This window comes from Zalophus californianus, chromosome 13, assembly GCF_009762305.2.
Source record: "Zalophus californianus isolate mZalCal1 chromosome 13, mZalCal1.pri.v2, whole genome shotgun sequence".
NCBI lineage: Eukaryota > Metazoa > Chordata > Mammalia > Carnivora > Otariidae > Zalophus > Zalophus californianus.
Window position 1 is genome coordinate 8,217,045 of NC_045607.1, and position 20,286 is coordinate 8,237,330.

A 20,286-nucleotide genomic window follows, 5' to 3' on the forward strand; every position below is an offset into this window, starting at 1 on the left:
TCCTTCTCTGCTCTGCCCTGACGGGGCACGCTGAAGGTTCACTAGCGTCCTGTGTGTGTCTCTCTTCCCACCTGCATGATCTTCCCGGTGATAGAGACAAGTTTCAAAGTTTTCATTTTCCTCGTATCTACCGATGCCAGGCCAATGGAGGACCCAAGTGCTACCCACGGAGACACCCAAAATGTTAAGAACACCAGAGTCCAACTGGGGACGTTTCACTGCTGACCTTAACATACGGACAGCCCCTCAAAGAGATAAGGTTAATGACTTCTGAGTTGGGCAAAGGTTGAGCTGTCACATTCCTTCCTCCTGTCTCTCTGGCTAGTGCCCCATCTGTCACGAGACATGGGCAATTTCAACGATTGTACAGGGCTGAAAAGGCCGGAATGGGAGGAGGAGGAGGATTGTAAAACATTTCCATGAAGTTCTGTGATATGATTGTTGACCTCTTACAGCTCATGATGACTGGGAAGGTCAGCTTGGCCCCTCTTCTGCACATGATCCTAAGAGATTCAGCTTCTGCAGCAATTTAGGCAGCCTCAGCCGTGCAAAGGAGGATGCCTTGCAGGAAGTAACTTCAGCAACTAAGCAGTCTTCCTGGGCCAGGGTACTTCCTGTTTCCACCTGACTTTTCCCGGAGTGAGCCCTCCAAAACCAGAACAAGCTTACAACGTCCAGTGGGTCTCCAGTGCCTGCAGGACAAATCCACCAACTCCCTATTCCAGGCCCCCAACAGTCCAAGGGGGCCAGCTCTTCCTGCCCGTCCCTGCCACGTCCCCAAAGCACCACGATCTCTCATGACTGGAACACTGCATTTTAGCGCACTGGTCTGCGTTGTGTCTTTCCCCCTTACTGAAGTCTTATTGAAATAAGAATTATAGGTGCTCAGGAAAAAAGGCTTCTTGGCCCATCACATCCCCTCTCTAGGTTCCTATTTCTCACAAATCTTTGCTGACCAACTGTCCATTCATGTTTGTGATATTTATTCGTACAGATGCCTTCAATGTTTAAAAAAGGGGAAGAAGCTAACAAAGTTAAGTGGAAACTGCCCCCCCGCCCCGCACCAAATCCTTCAAAAACCAGCAGCATGTGTCTTTGTTAGGTCTGAATTCCCACAAATTGGAAAATTTTCTCCTGGAAATGGCCAGTCTCTGGGGTAAGTGAGGAGTGTCTCAGGTAGTTTTTTCTCCAACATGGCAGAGCGTGTGCAGATATCCGGCGTTAACCTCTTGCGTTAATTTGAAACACGCTTGCCGACCATCACTCAGGGTCCGCTTATTTTATGTCCTGGGTAGTCTCTGACGAGATACCAGGCACATGAAGAGAAGTCACAGAGCGAAGGCAACATCCATGCAAAACAGTTTCTCAAGTCTATAAAACCACACTCGCGCATGTGTGGGCAATGTTATCACTGATCCCTTATTTAAGGGGACAGCATCAGTGAGGATGGTTCTTCCCAAGGCTTGTTGAGAGTCCAAATATACAGACTGTAAACAATATCCCTACATTGGTACCTGAGGTTCAGTTCATATATTAACACACACAGTTTCTAATGCTATGAAATCAGAGCGATGATGCTTTCTCCACATTTCGGTCACTATTTGATAGTTGGTGTGTTCTCAAAGAGCCTGTGTTCACACGTACCTGCTGTTTGTTCTCTTTGGAATATGGCAACATGGTGGAAACGTGAAACATGATCTCATGCCCTTGGTATACAGTATAAACTGAATGCATCCCTGTGGTGTCATCTGTAAGATACAAACATGCATTTAGGAGGCACCGAGAATTCTGAGACCCTGAGGAAATAGTCTTTATTTGCAGGCTAGGGGAATACAGCATACAGTTAGTACATTCCCAAAGATCATTCTGGATTATCCACCTGAGCGGCAGCCACAGTACGGCTTACTCTCCAACTGATACAAGGCTCCTGCCCACGTTGAGAGCCCTCTTCCTCCCCGCTCTAAGCTCACTTGCTGTCTGATTCACGTAGAAGGCTGGGCTAAAAAGGAGAATGTGCTATAATTCCTTGCCTTCCAGTTACTCCTGGTGTACAGGACAAAATTAACACAAAACGACATACAAATAATTATCATGTCCATAAAACAAAGCAAGTACGCTCACTGGCAGATGGTATGGTGGCTGAAAGCATTGGCTCTGGAGTGAGGCAGACCTGGGTTCAGGTTCTCAGCTATGTTCCCTTTGACGAGTCACCTCATCTTTCTTGGAGCCTCAGTTTCTTAATTTTGAAAATGGGGATGAAATTAGTATCTAACTCCTAGGAATGTGTACAAGATTATACTTGTAAAGTGCTTGGCGGGGTGCCTGGCCATAGCAAGGGTCAGCAGACGGTGGTTGTGACCGTGACAGAGAGGCTGAGTATTGGCAATGGGGTTGGTGACCTCGCAAGCCTTGCAGGTTCACCACGTGCTCATGTACCTTGCTGGACCGTTTCCCACACTTTGGCCAGCAAGTTCGGCTCCAAGGTGCAATCTCATCCCAACCACGCCTCTACTTAAAATCTGTTCATGACAACCAATTCCATTTACCATAAAATCCAAAATTATTCATGTGATCTCAAACTCTTTGTGGGATCGCCCCCTCCTCTCCTCCAGTCCCTCGGCCTTAAAGATGTTCTCTTAGTTTCTAGAACATATCAGGCTCTTTCCTGACTCAGGGACTTCACAAATGTTCTTTCGCTTAGAATTCTTTTCTCCCCTCAGGACTCAAATTACTCCTCATCATTCCCTTGGGGAAGCCTTCTCTCATCCCCCAGATTAGACAAAATGCTCCCATGGAACTCTGTACACTTTTTCTTCTTTGTTCCTCCAAGTACTTTACTAAGGTATTTTGTAATTATCTGTGTAATGTCTGTGTTATCCCCTGGACTATAAGCTCCTAGAAAGGCAGGGACACCATGGTGGTTTATCCATTGCTACATCCCTGGAGCCTCGCACAGCCCTGGCACGCAGAGGCGTGCAACAGTAAGTATTCACGGGCAGACCATGGTCTGCCACACCGAGGGACTGGGAGGGCTGACTTGGTCTTGCAAAACTCAAGGGAGCCCCCAAACGTGTCCAGCCACCCTGTGTCAGACTGGGTGTGAAGCCCTTCTTATCCCTCCCAGTCCACCCCTTCTCCCAACCTGGGTATAAGTCCAAATACAGATCGGGCTGGCTGCTAGAAGTTATACAAATGACAACAGAAGAGATCAGGAGGTGCACTTACTTTTGGTGTCCAGACCGCCGCGGTAGCCTGTCCAGCCCTTTAGGGTGATTTTGTCACCCAGAAGATTTAAAAATTTTTGAAAAGCATCACTTCCAATTTCTGTAGGAAGAGGTAAAGTGTGAAGAACGTACAGAATCCACACGTCTTCATTTCCTAACTATGCACTGAAATCACTGGAACATGAACGAGGCTCTCTAGAGATGCGTGCAGCAGACGAACACAACAGAGAGGTCACACTTCTTTCCCGGAGACCACGCAGGAGATTCCACAATTCCCAGGACTCCAGGGAAAGGACAACCACAAATCAGACTGACCCACCTTCCCGCTGCCACACTGAGATCATGAGGGTTTAGTATTGCAGAATGAAAACACTCAGTGCTTCTATCATTAATGAATAGGTACCTAACATGAAAGGTGCTGAAGAACAGGAAAATGGCACCACTTTATCATTCTCCCCACCATAAAAATCAGAGAAAGACCTTCCTCTGCTACTGGGACTATGATATAGAACCAAATTCTTCATATCCCATATCATTTTCTGGTTAGACTCCCTCTCGGGTGCCAGTGCCTGGTGCAAGTTTGGTGACCAGTAAATATTTGTCAACTGAATGAAACTGGGCAACACCTGCCCTACAAAGTTTACTCGGAAATTTACCCTAAAATCTCACAAAACAACTGGCTTTTTCTTTGTATTAAGGACTCCAACTCAACAGGTTAAGTTCAATTTGGACTGTCAAAACCACAACATGGCGGAACAGGGTCTCAGCACAAATTAGGGGACACTTACCGTTGCTGAGCATCTCATCATCCGTGAGCTGCCCGTCTTTTGCAAAGAGAACTCCAAACTTGAAATTCACAGAGCCCTTACAAGAAGACAACAAAAGGTGTTGAATGTAAACTGTATCATCAGAACATACACAGTTACGAGATGTGCTATTCATTACTTAGGAAAACTTCAGGGACCAGGATGGATACTTGAGGCATTACTTATTCTCCTCCATCTCAACTCTGACCAAATTAACACGATCGTTCCTTTATTTCTATAGGTTTTGATAGCTTACGGTTAAAACTCTCTGTTTGTATGTAAGTTAATTCATTTGTAACTTCATTACTAATGGCTTCTGTAGGACGCCAGGTCCATTCTCTGGCAAACCACTGCTCAAAGAGCCAGCAGGAGCTCACGGGCCTGGTGCCATGTTCTGATCAGCTAACACAGGAGAGCTCAGTGTAATTCAAAACTGAACACAACGATCTTAGGCTGATATCCTATGGGCTCTTAGGAACAGAAATGGAAAATGTAGGCAATTTGTTCTAAAAGCTCATTTCCCCCAATTTTTAAAGATATTGAATCTCAAGAAGTCACAAAACAGATGTGTGGGGGAGGGGGAAGGAAATCAAGAAGTAGCTTGTACAAATGTTCAGTCTACTACCCTCGACTTTAAAGCCTGGATTAAAATCTGATCCTGTGGGAATAATAAATACCAAATGCAACATGACAGGTTCTACAGGAAGGGAGAGGAGAGAGATCAGGTAGTTCAACAGTACTTTCAGTATTTTTTTCCTTAAGCTGGGTAACTGGTTTATAGGTCTTCATAATATTATTCTCTTTTTGTGTTTGTGTATCTGAAGTATTTCATAATAAAATAAAATCTGAGGTTGAGGAGAATCAACTTTTGCAAGGCCATTTGATGCAGCACTGCATGGGGGATTTCTTGGTGGTCAATTAAGGGGTGGGCTAGGAACAACGGTGTTTAAAGCGTTGGCCATTGCGTCATAGGTTGGGAGGGGAGGTCAGGGCAGAATGCTGGGATTCAGGACAGCTGGATCTGGGAGAATTAAGACTCTGAAAATCCAGGGGTCCAAGGCTGTGCTTCTCAGCATTTTTCTGTCCCCAACACACCTGAAAGACAGATGCACACCCATCAGTGAGAGTGGTTTTCTACTAGAGCGTGGAAGAGGGAGGAAAGGCCCACGCTGAGCCCTCATCTGGAACCCCTCCACAGCTGCCTCTACGGCAGGCTCTTTCGCATCATGCAGGCCTCAGCTCCAAGGCCCATGTCCAGAGAGGCCCTCCCTACTGCCCACAGAAAGCCATCCTCCACTGTTACTCTCCGCCCTAACACTTTGCTTTCTAAGCACCATCCATACTCTGTAATTCTTTTTTTTTTTTTAAGATTTTATTTATTGATTTGAGAGTTGGGAGGGAGGGAGGGGAGAGTGGGGAGGGAGAGGGACAAGCAGATTCCCGCTGAGCATGGAGCAGGACACTGGGCTGGATCCCAGGACCCTGAGATCATGACCTGAGCCAAAACCAAGAGTCAGATGCTTAACTGACTGTGCTACCCAGGCACCCCCATACTCTGTAGTTCTTTTATTCAGTGTGTTATCTGTGTCTGTCTCTAGCATTAGAACATGTACATCCTGTGAAGGAGGGATCAGACACCTCTTAAGTTCCCACTAAATCTCCAGTGCCCACCACACAGTGCTGGGTATACTGGAGAGGATTCACATAAATATTCACGGAATAATTGTGTGCATAACTGAGAAAAGAAACAAAACTGGTCAGATACAACTTATTTTTCACAAGCTGCCTCCAAATGATTACCTCTTCCTCACAGACTTGTTTTTGGTAATTTCTTAGAATTTTGTCAGGGATCTCTATCCACTTGATGATTCTAAACTTGCCAACTTTTCTTTCTGTGTTTTGGAAATGATGACAGCAATCACATGTCTCCAAGACTATGGCATATACCGCATTCTCCGAGGTCCCTTAAAAAGCACCCACAGTAGTGTGGAGTCTGACAGATGATCCTCTTAGGATAATAGCGCAGAGCCTAAGGCAGTGGTTCTCAAACTTGACCGGGCATCAGAATTACTTGGCAGGCTTCTTAAAATAGATTGCTAGGCTCCACTTCCAGAGTTTCCAATTCAGCAGTTCTGGGGTAGGGCCCAAGAATTTGTATTTCTTTTTCTTTGTTTTTTTTTTTAAGTAGGCTCAACAACCAGCATGGAGCCCAACAAAGGGGTTGAACTCACGACCCTGAGATTGAGACCTGAGCTGAGATCAAGAGTCGGATGCTCAACCGACTGAGCGACCCAGGTGCCCCAAGAATTTCTATTTCTGACAAGTTCCCAGGTGATGCTGATGCTGCTAGTCCAGGGACCCCACTTGGAGAACCACTGGACTAGAGGAACAGACCAGCAGACTGCCAGCAGGCACAGCGTCAAGTCCAGCTGAGTTGACTGCTGGCAAGCCAAGGGCAGAAGGACTTGGTCAATGACCAGAGTCGTGAGCCAGGATCCAACAGCCTGTTAGAACCAGAAGGGGCCCCATGGCCCACTGAGTCCACCCTTTCATCTTACAGACAGGACACATGAAGACCAGGGAAGGCGGGGCGCCTGGGTGGCTCAGTCTGTTAAGCGTCTGCCTTCGGCTCAGGTCATAATCCTCATATCCCAGGATCGAGCCCCACATCGGGCTCCTTGTTCAGCAGGGGGTCTGCTTCTGCCTCTCCCTCTACCCCTCTCCCTGCTTGTGCTCTCTCTCTCACGCTCTATCTCAAATAAATAAATAAAATCTTAAAAAAAAAAGAAAAAGATCAGGGAGGGCTAGCCTGCCCACGGCTGGCACTAAGTGGAGGGCAGAATGGGAGCCAGAAGTCGGGTCTCTGGACTTTTGACACAGTGCTCTTCCCAACCCCCCAGTGTGGTCTTCTCAGTGCGGTATTGGGTTGAGGGAAGTGGAGAGCTACATGAAGAAATGGGGCCCACGGCCACCTGATCACGGGGCAAAGCTTTCAAGAGTTTTTATGGCTCTGTCATTGGCACCTTGCTGCCAGTACCCTGGCTGAGGACACCCCCCCCTCCCCCGCCGCTTCAGGTGGAGACTCCAGAAAGCCCAGTGTTGCAAGGCCTAACAAAGTACCTGAAATCACCTACAGGGTCTCTAGCTAATTTTGTTTCTAGGGCTTCCCAAGTGATGTCACTAATTAACTCAGAGTTTTTGCCTATCTCCAGAAATCAAGGTACTACTGAATGTAGTGGATTGTATTGTTGACAGAGACAGTTTTTGGGAGGGAATAGTTTGATTTGGGGCTACCTGACCACCATGGATCATATTTTAACAAACCATTCAAGCTAACATCATTAGTGCTTCATGAGACTGGCTGCTCCTTCCAGCACGAGATCTTGGGGGCTGGGGGGGGCGGAGCTTGCAAGGTCCCAAGACCAGATCTGGGCCCCCGGAGGGAAGTGACCAGTAGGGGGAATCCATGCAAACTGGTTTTCTCAGGACTTATGTCCTGCCCAGACACTCATCATAGAGATAAGGTCATTTTGTAATTCCTGCTTGTATGGGACTTTTGATTTTTAAGTCCTAAATGGTCTGAGACAAAAGTCAACATGATTATAAACCAAAGTGCAGTCATATCCTTGGGAATTAATAGGAAGCTAAGAATTACATTTCTTTTGAAGAAAGTGAAGTACGTGGGGACACTAAGTTCCAGTAATTCCAGAAGGATCAAGAAATGATGGCCTGATTCGAAACTGAACACCCTGGGTTCCTCATTACTCTTGTTTAGGCAATGCCTCGATATTTTTCTGATTTACATGTTCCTACGCTTCTCTCACTGTCTCCATGCCCGTCGCGGCCTGGGGCGCATGCTCTCTCCTGCGGGGCCTCTCTATGCTGTGGACACATAACACTTGGGTCTCAGGACACTGACCACACTTTCCCAAACCGTCACCCCTTCAGGGACATCACTAGTGTTGTTTGTTAATTTTTTTCCCTGCTCATCTTTGCAGCTGATAGTTTATCACTGTAATTGAGTGGAATTAGGATAAATGCTCTGAGCTGAGAAGCTGGCAGAAGGGCCTTGGCCACATCCGCAGGGAAGCTCTGAGAGGTGACCACCGCTCACACCTCAAATGCATTGTAATGAGTGCTCTTTTTTTTTTTTTTTTAATTTTATTTATTTATCTTTAGAGAGAGAGAAAACGAGTGGGGTCGGGTAGGGGAGGAGCGGAGGGAGAGAGAATCTTAAACAGGCTCTGCCTTCAGCACGGAGCCTGACGCGGGGCTGGATCCCAGGACCCTGAGATCATGACCTGAGCTGAAACCAAGAGTCGGACGCTTAACCGACTGAGCCACCCGGGTGCCCCAGTGTGTTTCTGTATTTTTCAAATGTTTGCCAGAAATGTGTCTTACTTTCATTTTTTGCCTTCTACAAACCGTACATGGAGTTCATGAATTCTGGTGCCACAAGCGTGATTCATCCGTGGATAAGATACAGAGAAAAACAGGGACGTCTCTGTTTGCTGGAGCTCTGCAGCAGCCCACCCTACACCCCCAGTGCCTTCCACAGAGTAACTCCTGCCAACGATCTGGGGCGCATTATTTCAGCTCCTTTGCACGTACATCGACGTGTTCAGGAATCAGCTGAGATGTCACTGCCTCAGACAAACCTACTCTGTTCGATGTCAAAAACCTACTCCTTCCCCTGTATCGCCTACCTTGTTTTATTTTCCTCACAGCTCTTGGGGCTATCCATGTTACCATGTTTAGGTTTGTGCATTTGTGTAGTTTGTCTTACGCCACCAGACTGTAAGCTCCACGAAGGGACCTCGTCTTGCTCATCAATGTGTTCCCAATGCCGCAGGCAGCACATGGTATACACACGGTAAGAGCTCAGGAAATATTTGTTGAATCAATGAATGAATGAGCAGACGATTGAATATACATAGGTGTTTGTTTATAAAAACAACTGGGAATATACTGTAGGTATTGCCCTGTGAATTGCTGCCCCCGCCCCGTAACTAGTGCATCGTGGAAAACTTTCCATGCCAGTAAATAAAGGTCCACCCCCTTCTTTCCAATGGTGTCATTAGTTTTCACAAGTCCTTCAATCAATACATCATCCACTTATTCAGCCACCAAATACTTACTTGTGCCCTCTCTCTCCACTGCTCTAGGATCTAGGGATACAGCCGGGAATAAACTGAATAAGCTCCCCATGCTCTTAGGTTGCTTATATTCTCGGGAGGGCAACAGATACGGAGCGAGTCAATGAAAACACAAGCGTCAAGAAGAAACACAAAACAGTGCGCAGGGCAGAGGGTGAGAGGCAGGGTGTGCTAGTTTAGACAGAGTGCTCAAGGACAGCCTCTCCAGGCAGAGACCCTGATATCAAGGAGAGGGTGCGCGACCCTGAGTACATCCGGCAAGGAGCACCCTAAGGGGGTGGGAACGGCAGGGTCTTCCTGAGCAAGTGGAGGAATTAGGAAGTCAACGTGGTTAGTGTGGAGGAGGGGACCTGAGAGGCACCACGGCTGCGTCATGCAGGCCCCAGGGGTCCTGGTCAGGATCTGGGAGTGGGATGGGAAGCCGTGGCAGCTTGCAACCATAGGGGTGACCTGACTTGACATTTAAAAGGACCATGGGGCTGCTACACGAGAAACAGAACAGAGCGGAGGCGGAAAGTTGGAGACCGCATAGTGCAGGTGAGAGATGACGGGGTGGTGTCAAGGGATGAGAGCAGTCGTGGTGGAAACCTCGAGAAATATTTGAATTGGGGTATATTTTGAAGAAATCATCATAGGATGTGCTGAAGGATTAGGTGTGAGAGAAAGAGGTGTTAAGGATTTTTCCAAGTTTGGCCGGAGCAACTGGATGAATGATATGACCATTTACGGAGAGGCATGATATGCAAAAGCTTTAATTTACTCAATTGCCTTTGATAGCATTTTTATTATTTCCCTACGTTAGTTGTGTCCTTAGAAAACCCAATGCATTTTTTAAAAGTGGGGCAACAAGGGAGGGAGATGTGTAAATAAATATGGCATCAGTAAATCGAATGTGCTAATAAAGCACAAACGCCCTCTCTTTGACATAATGAAAATGAAAACCTCATTACTCACCCTGATTATGAGGCTAAAATCTGAATATTTCCAAGCAGATTTAAGTAGCTTGTTTTTATATCTTTATAGCTAGCTGCATAGGAGGTCCTGAAATACACCTTGAAAAAACATGTTGGTAAAGTCTTTCAGTGACAGTAAGCTCAGTGAGCAAATCCACGTAGACGTTTCACTGAAAGAAAAGGTCATGGTCGGGGTGGAGGGAGAAGCACACTTACAGACACAGAGGCAGAACATAGCAGGAACAAAAAATTTCTCATAAAATTTCTTACCTCTTGTTCTTCAAGAACCAGCAAGTCCTGTCAAACCAAATTTTGAAAGTTATGTCCATGCTGATTTTATTTTGACTTTCTGTGACAAGCTCCCATGTATACCACCCCCCACCCCCATCCCCCAGAAGCACTTAAAATATTCCAGTTTTGTTGTATAGATTTTTGTAAACCACCTGGTCATCTAGGAAAGTCCCATTATGGCACAACTATCTGGAAACAAAGATGATGCATAGCAGCCGGAAGAAATACACAGACACCCAGGTTTCTCTATCTATTTAAAGCTAGCTTCTCACACATTGCTTCTGGGAAGATTTTGGCCAAGAAAAATGTAACTATGGTATAGCAGCCAGAAACAGAATAACATTTTTAAATAACACCAGCCACCTTCCCGCTTGGGGGAAAGATGCCTTCTTTACCATGCGATTTATTTTCTGTTTACTTTTTGGATCCAAGACCTTTTCCTTCCTCCTCTCCCCAACCCCTGCGGCTCAGGGCGCCGTCGGGTCCACCTACAGCAGTGAAACCACCACTACCGAGGGGCGCACACACATGCATGCTCACACACCCGGGATGGCGGGAGAGCGCGTGGGCAGCCCCTCGTGAAGGGAAAGAGAGTCAAAACACAGATGTCGGGAAAGTGGAAGGTGTCTTTTGTTTGGTGAAAAACAGGCAGAGAGTTATGATATAAAGAGGCAGAAGGTTGCCATTTCCCGTTTCCTTGTCCTCTTTGATGCCCTGGAGGAGGGAAAGCAGACAGGGAAGCCTGGGCAGACGCGAAGTCCGCTGAGAGCCCACACTCAGCGGCAGGATGCAGAAAGAAGCATCCCAGGGGCTCTGTGGGGTTTAGGTCCTGTGCCTGGGGGTCTCATCCAGGCTCCAAGAAGGAAAGGATTAAGAATATGACAACTTGGGGCGCCTGGGTGGCTCAGATGGTTAAGCGTCTGCCTTCGGCTCAGGTCATGATCCCAGGGTCCTGGGATCGAGTCCCGCATCGGGCTCCTTGCTCAGCGGGGAGTCTGCTTCTCCCTCTCCCTCTGCCTCTCCCCCTGCTTGTTCTCTCTCTGTCTCTCCTGCAAATGAATAAATAAAAATCTTTAAAAAAAAAAAAGAATATGACAACTTGTACAGATGAGGTAATAAAGGCACGGTGGTAGTGGCATATTTATAATTCCAAGTCGTTTTACAATTCACTATCACGAGTTAGTTTAAGCATCTCATGGCTTCAAACTGCTTAAAGTTTAACCGAATGCACCCATAGTGGCCTCAGTTCCTTCTGGGGTTGAGTCAGGGTACAAATACTATTTTAAACATTACATGAAAACAGAAGATATGGGAATTCACAACACTCCGTATTTAGTGGTAAGCCGAGAACCGATAACTTTATTTTATTTTATTTTTTTAAAGATTTTATTTATTTATTTGAGAGAGAGAGAATGAGAGACAGAGAGCACGAGAGGGAAGAGGGTCAGAGGGAGAAGCAGACTGCCCGCTGAGCGGGAAGCCCGATGTGGGACTCGATCCCGGGACTCCAGGATCATGACCTGAGCCGAAGGCAGTCGCTCAACCAACTGAGCCACCCAGGCGCCCGATAACTTTATTTTAAAAGTTAACTATTTTAAAGGCTTACAAGCAAAGGCTGCTCATGCTCCCATCTATCTTCCTCATACCCTCGGAGTTATTTCCCTGAAAAGCAGACTTAAGCACGATGCTCCTCCACTTAAAGACTCCACAGGCTCCTTGCTGCCTGGATGGAATTCCAACCTGCCTCTCCAGCCTCTTCCCCATCACCTGGCCCGGGCGCACCCAGCTCCTGGAAGCTCAGCTCTGACACATGGCTGGCACTAGGTGATGACTGTGTGTAAGTTTCAAGGGGAGAATTTCAAAGCTATATTGACTGCAACAAGACAAAAGTTTGGCTGACATTTTTCTGATGGCCTTTGACCTAGATTATGACTCTAAACTTTTTCCTCCCAAGGCAGATTATTTTCCCTTAGCAGTAAGTCTTGAGAAAACAGGATGGATTCTGGATACCTTCTATTCTCTACGGTACACTGCACAGTGTTCTATGTAAGAGCTCAATAAACACATTTTGTGCTTTACTATTAAAAAAAAAAAAATCCAACACTCCACACAATTCCACATCACTCAGTAAAAAGACCGGCTTTTAAGCAAATAAGGTCCTTCTGAACATACACCCTATCAGTTCATGGATCAAGGACCATAGAGTTCAGTGGTTCTCAGTTGTGGCTATGCTTCAGAATCACTCATGAAACTCCTGAAAAATGCAGATTCCCAACCCCACCTGACAAATCAGAATCTCAGCTGTAAAGTTCTTTATGATGATTGTTTTCAAAGCCCCGCAGGTGGTTCTGATTAGGCTTGGATCCGAGGCTAAAAATCACCGATGCTCTGTCTGTCCTCATCTAACACTGTGATCCAATATATACCATTAGGAGACATAAAATTCTTTTACCTTTTGGATCTCGGGATGAAAAATTTCTCTGGGGCCTTTCTCAAATTTGTCCAGGTTCATGGCACTGAAATAGAAAGGACAGAATGAGCCACAGCGTGGTGGAAACTTAACTCAGAACAAGTCTCTGTGCTTCAGAAAAACTAAATAATATCTCCTAGAAAAATCACAGCTGGATTCCCTGTAGGGCCGGGCACACAGGAGATCAATGATCACGCAGGGTGCTCAATGAATGAATACATGAGAGTAACCAAACACTGCATGGTACTTTACTTATATAACTGGCCCTTGATGATACTCATCTAATAAGGGAGGAAGAACGATCAGGAGCATGTTTCAGGCAGCCTGACTAACCTCCAAGATTCTTTTATTTATCGAAAAAGTGGTTCATTGACATTTATGTGGCAGTTAATGATAAAATGAAATGTAAGTAAGACTACCTGGTGTTTCTTTCTTCCTTTGGCAATTCCTTCGCCACTTAGGGCAAAAAGCTCTCCCCTTCACAAGATTGTTCTTTCATGTTAGAATGTCAACCTCCTTGAGCCTAAGTTCCTCCAGAGGTAAAACATGGAGTTGAAATGCACGATCCCTTAGGCCCCTTTCATCTAGGAGTCCCATATTTGTAAGGTAAACATAATAATAGCTAATATTTATAGAGTATTTATAATGTCGGGCAGCCTGCTAAATGCTTTCCATGGATGACCTCATTTGGTCTCTGTGAGGCAAGTGCTATTTTATCCCCATTAAATTATCTAAAAAATTTTAAAGGTGAGGAACCTGAACTAGGATAACAAAGCTGGTAAGTAGTAGAGCCAAGATTTGAACCCAGACTTACCTGACTCCATAGTATTCATTTTTTCATTTCCTTTTAAGTTTTCAAGTTCATGATTATAACAAAGATAACACTTTTTCTTCTATCAGCAGCACTTGTAGAAGTTTTGATCTTCCATGTCTTTAAAAAAATGTTTCTGGCTGAAACGTGCTCTGGCTACATGAGTGGGGGGCAGAAGTGGAGGTCCTACTCATATAACTAAATGAAATCATAACAAAATGAAATGTCTTCAAATACAAAGAAGAAAGGAGCTGGAGTAACTTCTTTTTAGGGAAAAAAAAGTCACAGAAATCTTAAGCCAGTATAATTCTAAGTATCCCTCTCAAAGCCAGTTAAGATTTATAGCTCCTTAGAAGCAGCAAGATATTTCTGTGCTCAGTAAAGATGTTAACCTCTTCACTGATGCTTTCATAGCTCAGGTTTCAGACTGCTCGGAAGAAAAATCAGAAGGCCGAGAGCAGAAAGGAGAAGGTCTGCAATCTGGAGACCAAATCAAGCTTGAAGAGGACATCTAAAAATTTTTGCTTCCGAATCTCAGTGCCCCCTTCATCAGCCAGATGCAGTCCCTGACCCACGGAGCCAAGATTGTCACTCTAACAGACGTTCTGCAAGTGTGCATTGCAGCGGGGACATTGAAAACACCATCTCTTCCCAACACGTAGTTGCAGACAAATAAAGCACCAGGGCTCTGGGATAAGTGTTCATACTCACACAATGTGGGCCTTGGTGGCTAACAGCCCAAACACAGGGATGACAGGGACCTGGGTTCAAATCCCAGCTCTGTAGTTTCCCACCTGCGAGATCTTTGTCAAATCCCTTCACTTCTCTGAGGCTCTGATTCCTCCTTGGTGGAGTGTAGGTAATAATGGATCTACTTTGTGGAGCTGGTTTAAAAATTTACTACGAGAATGACCACAGAGCATTCAGCACAGTGCCCGACAAACAGAAGCTACTGTCACTATGATGTAGCCTCTTGGCTGGACTGGATGAAGCAACAGGTACTGCAGGAGTGGTGGCATTCCCTAGGGGGTCTGCCACCCAGCATGGGAGAGCCAGGAGGGCGGACAGAAAGGTGGGGGGCAGGAGTGGCAGCTGAGCGTGGAGCAGCTAGACCGTCTACTCATTTAACTCTCTCTTTGCAAAGAATAAGCGCATTCTTCTCTAAGAAGCATTTGCTGACATATGAGTTTCTATTTCAAAGCAGGAAAATGAGAGGAAAAATATTTCTTGATTTTCTTTATGAAACTGAAGTATTAGCATGCAGGCAAGAAAAAAGGAGCAGGCTACGTAGGCACTTCGGAGATGCGTAAGAGCGGAGCTCAATTCCCACCACGAGCTAGCTGTGTGATCTTTCGCTCTCGGAGCTCCCACCTCTGCCTCCCCACAGTGGGGTAATAGTGTACCCGTCCCACCAAGCTGCTGTGAAGACGGCAGGGGACACTGCACGTCACAGGCTTAGCAAAATGTCTGGGGCGTGGTCAAGGCCCCAGAAAGTAGAAAAATAACATCAGAACAATCACAGAAGAAAAATACTTATAAAGGCTCCTGGTGTTGCGTTCTTCTTCTTGAGTACTCACCTTAAGATGGACTTCACAGAGAGAGTTTTTGTGGGACTGTACGGAAGGCATATTTTCTGGGAACCCTGGAAAGTCAAAACACCGGATCAGTGAGAAGTTTGGCAATTTCCATCTCTCAATAAGCCTTACCTGGCCGTTTGAAAGAATATATGAACCTATATATGAAGAGACACATTCTATGGTGGGAAAAATCTTCCTCAGGCTTGACAGCATCTTTCACCATTCCCCAACCCCAACACTATGGATTTAAGCATTACTCTTCAGTGTATGGACTGGTGGGTCCTTGGTGTTGTAGGTGCGGTGAGGGGATGAGCCATCTGACGGGATGAGAAAGGGTTTGGTCTCTGAGCCAAGAGTCAGATCAGCCTCAAAGATAAGGAGAAGAAAGCAGTCTTTGCATGTTCAATGGGATCTACAGGTGAGATCTCCAAGTTGAAGGCTTTCTGAACTAAAAATCATTTGAATCTTTCAAGAGGTTTTCATAACATGTACTTTTATATTTTTCCATGTTTACTTTTTTTTTTTTTTAAGTAGGCTCCATAACTAACCAGAGGCTTGAACTCACAACCCTTTGATCAAGGGTCACATGCTCTACTGACTGAGCCAGCCAGGCGCCCCTCTGTGTTTACTATTTAAACTCTGTTTCTTTCTCTCTAAATGAGTACCCACTGTGACTAACTCATGGAAAGTACTCAATGGATATTTGTTGTGTGAAAGGGAATGAATGAAGGGTTGCACGAGTGGTTCACGCCCACGTCCAAACCACCCAGCAGAGATGAGGGCTGCTCTCTTTATAATCTCCAAAAAAGATATGATGCAGATTTATAATCCACAACGGATTTACACTGCACGTTTAACAAAAGGGATTACAATGTAGTACACATTTAAAACTCTCTAACTTTGACTAATAATAAAATGGGCAGCACAAACTGCTAGAAAAGGCGCAGGGCATTTCTTGTAGGAAATGGGCAAAGAAGGATATAGGATTTTTCTTGTGTTTTCGAGATAACACCTGCCAACCCATCTGTCCGAGCCTGAACACTGGTGTCACAGTAGAGTTCTTCAACCGTGACAAGCCCATGATCTCTTTTGCTAAACTAAACATTCGCACCATGCCCCTGGAGAAGCGGTAGCCTCACCCGCACTCCAGGCTAGGGAGTGTGTCTTTCCAGCTAACCATCAGAAGTTGCACTAGACAGAGCCCTTCTTATGGGTTCTCTTTAGCCAATGTAGGTTACATTACAGAGATTTTAGAAGATTTCCAATATAGAGGAACATTATGATGAGAATAGGCATTTTCAAATTCCACATAACCCACCCATTGAAACCTGAGTTATTTCGGTGGCCTTGTCTTTTTTTGCTGGCCCCGGCCTGCCTTACACTGTGGTCACCTGTATGGGATGCCAACCCTTCTAGAAGAGGGTCTTGAATCTGACCTTCTGGCTCAACCCCTACCTTGGCTACCTTTTCTTCTCACGGAGCACAACAAATGCAGTTTTAAAGAGAAGCCAAGGGCGGCCTGAGGGGGGGCATACATGGAACAGGAGAGGATCCAGCCCCTGCCTGGCTGCCAGTACCACCTTCATAAGCTGCCTACATGGATGGGAAAGCCCGGGCTCAGGGGACTGTGGGTTTGTCATTTTCCTCACCGCGAGCTGGCGAAGCTCGTATCCCCATCCTCTCCCTTTTGTAGCTTTGCAGAGTCGCTCTCTAACAAAAAACACCCCTCGGTTCTGTTTTCTAGTGGGATCCACAGAGGCATGGTCAGAGCCAAGTACGCATACGTATCCGGCAACACCAAGGGATCGCTGCGAGGATATGCACGTGCGCGCTGGATGCTACCCCCTTACGCGGCAGGTGTGTGTGTGCAAGCGTGAGCCAGTGTCCGTAAGGCCGCGGCAGTGATTATCTCTGAGTAGTCGGACTTTGAGCCTCTTCTTTTTTCTTTTTTAAAAAGATTTTATTTACTTATTTGACAGAGAGAGACACAGCAAGAGAGGGAACACAAGCACGGGGAGTGGGAGAGGGAGAAGCAGGCTTCCCGCGGATCAGGGAGCCCAATGCGGGGCTCGATCCCAGGACCCCGGGATCATGACCTGAGCCGAAGGCAGATGCTTAACTGACCGAGCCACCCAGGTGCCCCGAGCCTCTTTTTACGAGCTGCATTGTCTGGATGGAATCTGTACAGTAAGTATGAGGGTTGTTTTTGTTTTTTTTTTTAAGTCTTGTCTTTGTGTTTAGAAGAAACACAGCACAGATAGAGAAGACTGTTTAGATCAGGGCTTACACTTTAGTTATGTGTCTGTTTTAGAATGGAATGTGAGCTCATGGCGGAGGCATACTCTTCTTTGGATTTCCTGTAGCCTCCAGCACTAGTTCTGGGCCCAGGGGGGCTTCACAATGGACCCCTCCTGCCAAGCTCTGCTTTGAGTTTTTTCAGTCCCTCCCATCCCTTCAGCACTGCCACTTGTAGCTGGTGGCCAACGCTTGCCCTGCCCTGGCACACACAGCAGGCTCTGGAGCGGAGGCTCTGGGGAAGGCACCACACTTCTCAACAGAGTGGGACTGACTCATCAGGCCAGCCCCACTGCCTTCACAGGGTCCTGCGGTCCAACTGACTCTTGACTTCTCCTAGCGCCAGGAAGAGGAGTCCCCGAGCTCATTTGTCTTGTCTTCCTTGTTCTTTCTTTCTGGAATGCTCCCTGCCTGCCCCCTTCCCCTACTCTGTTTTTTGTTTGTTTGTTTTTAAGATTTTATTTATTTATTTGAGAGAGAGAGGGAAAGCACAAGCAGGGGGAGCGGCAGAGGGAGAGGGAGAATCAGACTCCCCACTGGGCCGGGAGCCTGACATGGGGCTCAATCCCGGGACTCTGGGATCATGACCTGAGCTGAAGGCAGACACTTTACTGCCTGAGCCACCCAGGTGCCCTCCCTTACTCTTTATGTGGTTAGTTTCCTTTCCTCCTGCAGGTCTCTTTAAATGTCACCTCCTTGAAAAACTTTCCCTGCGCTATCTGCTCTGAAGTTGGTCTCCCATACCATTCTGCCTTTGTTTCCTTCAGAGTGTTTATCTCAATTTATAATGTAACAGAGACAACATCTTTAGAAATTAAAATAAGCAAAATTCCCTCCTGCATCTACCCCACCCTCCCTCCTCTAGTACCTGGCAATCTTCCCAGGTGAGGAGGTGGGGCGGCTGTTACTGCCCGAAGGAAGAAGACTGGACGGGAAGAAAATCCATTCTAGAAAGGTGGCAGAAGTACAGAACTGCCCTTTCTTGTTTTGGTGGAAGAAGTAAGAAGAAAGGAAAGCTAAGGGGTTAGATGCTGGGGCCCTTGATTCTGCCATTCAGAGGGCAGGCCTCAAAGAGGGTGAGGGGACACTGCAAACATATTAAAATAAGACCTGGAGACATCTAAGAACATTTGGATTAGGGGCTCACTTCCCAGGCATGGCCTTCTGTGGGAATCTTGAAGTCCAGGTAGAACCTGTTTGAACCTGACGAGGGGCAATAACTCAGCAGCTTCAAGTGTGGATGGTCAGCAAGATTAGAAACATAAGCCTAAAGCAATGCTTCTACCCCTCCCCACCTGCCCCGTGGCTTGCAGGGGATGTGCGGGTAAGGACAGAGCTGAGAGGCTCAGTGACTAGCGAGACATGGGATCAGGTCCCAGAGGTCACAGTGTGTAATGACTTCACCACAAGGGGCAAATGGTGCTCGCTTCGGCAGCACATATACTAAAATTGGAACCACAAGGGGCAAATGGCTGGGACCATGGATTTTTCAGTGACAGGCACTTTCCAGCGAATAAAATCTTAAATCTTTCCAATAAATAAAATCTTAAAAAAAAAACCCAACCCAAACAGGCCAGAAAACAGTCTTCCTGGTACAGAAGATAAGAGGCTTTAGACAAGGGCGTGATCACTTCTCACTGGGTGAATAAAGGGAAAAGACCCCGTCATGTATGCACCTGAGAACAATGGGCACACAGTCCTTCAACATTATCTTCTAAAACCAGTGCATCAACTTCGCTCCAGGACAGCTCTGATGATGACAAGACTGACCCCCATTTCAGTGGCATGGGGAGAGAGGTGAGAGCCAAAACCTTTCTGTAGGAAATCATTCCTGAGTAAGAGCTAACTCAGGTTTACATTAGACTTTTACCTTAAACCTGCTTAAAAAGAGGAAAATTTCTGCAACATAACATGGACATTTATATAAACAGAGGCAGCAGAGCACACAGGTTAGGCTGGACTTTGGTGTCCATTCATTAATTCATTCAATAAATACTTCTTGAGCTACTTCTACGTGCCAGGTACCAGGCTGGGTGAGAACAAAGCAATTATGTCCCCTACTTTCATGGAACTCACAGTCTAGGGAGAGAGACAGCATGAGTCAAAGAATTACATACAGAATTAATTAGGTACAGCTTTGAGAGCTCGGCGTGCGGTCCTGGCTTCTGCCTGGCCTGCCACCTTCTGGCATGTGGCCTCGGCCACGTCATTTTTTAATTTAATTTTATTTTTTTAGAGATTTCATTTATTTATTTGACAGAGAGAGACACAGCGAGAGAGGGAACACAAGCAGGGGGAGTGAGAGAGGGAGAAGCAGGCTTCCCGCAGAGCAGGGAGCCCGATGCGGGGCTTGATCCCAGGACCCTGGGATCGTGACCTGAGCCGAAGGCAGATGCTTAACGACTGAGCCCCCCAGGCGCCCCTCGGCCACGTCATTTAAAGCGCAATAATACCTACTGAGATAATGCATTGGGAAGACTTGGTATAGTATGTGGCATATAGTAAGTGCTCAATAAATGTTAGATTTTATCTTAGTACTCTTACTATTTTTAATCATCACAAAAAGTTCCTAACTACATTATTCTGTAATGGTTCCTAGAAATTCTTTCTGGGCTTTTTGAAGTCGCTGTATATGTATGCATGTAGGCAACTGTGTTTATATACGTGTGTATGTATATAAAAATTACTGTTTTTTTGAAGTGT

General features: G+C 46.2%; 1 protein-coding gene across 5 annotated transcripts in view; it reads right to left on the reverse strand.

Annotated features, from left to right (window-relative positions):
* Positions 1 to 20,286, reverse strand: part of GARNL3 (GTPase activating Rap/RanGAP domain like 3) — a 141,852-nt gene that overhangs the window by 43,753 nt on the left and 77,813 nt on the right. For all 5 annotated transcript variants that reach the window (XM_027614301.2, XM_035723671.1, XM_027614300.2 and 2 more), the window contains 6 exons: positions 15,289 to 15,353; positions 12,883 to 12,946; positions 10,410 to 10,436; positions 4,013 to 4,088; positions 3,226 to 3,324; positions 1,645 to 1,748 (listed from right to left, as the gene is read on the reverse strand). In XM_027614301.2, coding sequence (XP_027470102.1) covers positions 1,645 to 1,748; positions 3,226 to 3,324; positions 4,013 to 4,088; positions 10,410 to 10,436; positions 12,883 to 12,946; positions 15,289 to 15,353 — 435 coding nt within the window. The remainder of the gene's footprint in view (positions 1 to 1,644; positions 1,749 to 3,225; positions 3,325 to 4,012; positions 4,089 to 10,409; positions 10,437 to 12,882; positions 12,947 to 15,288; positions 15,354 to 20,286) is intronic.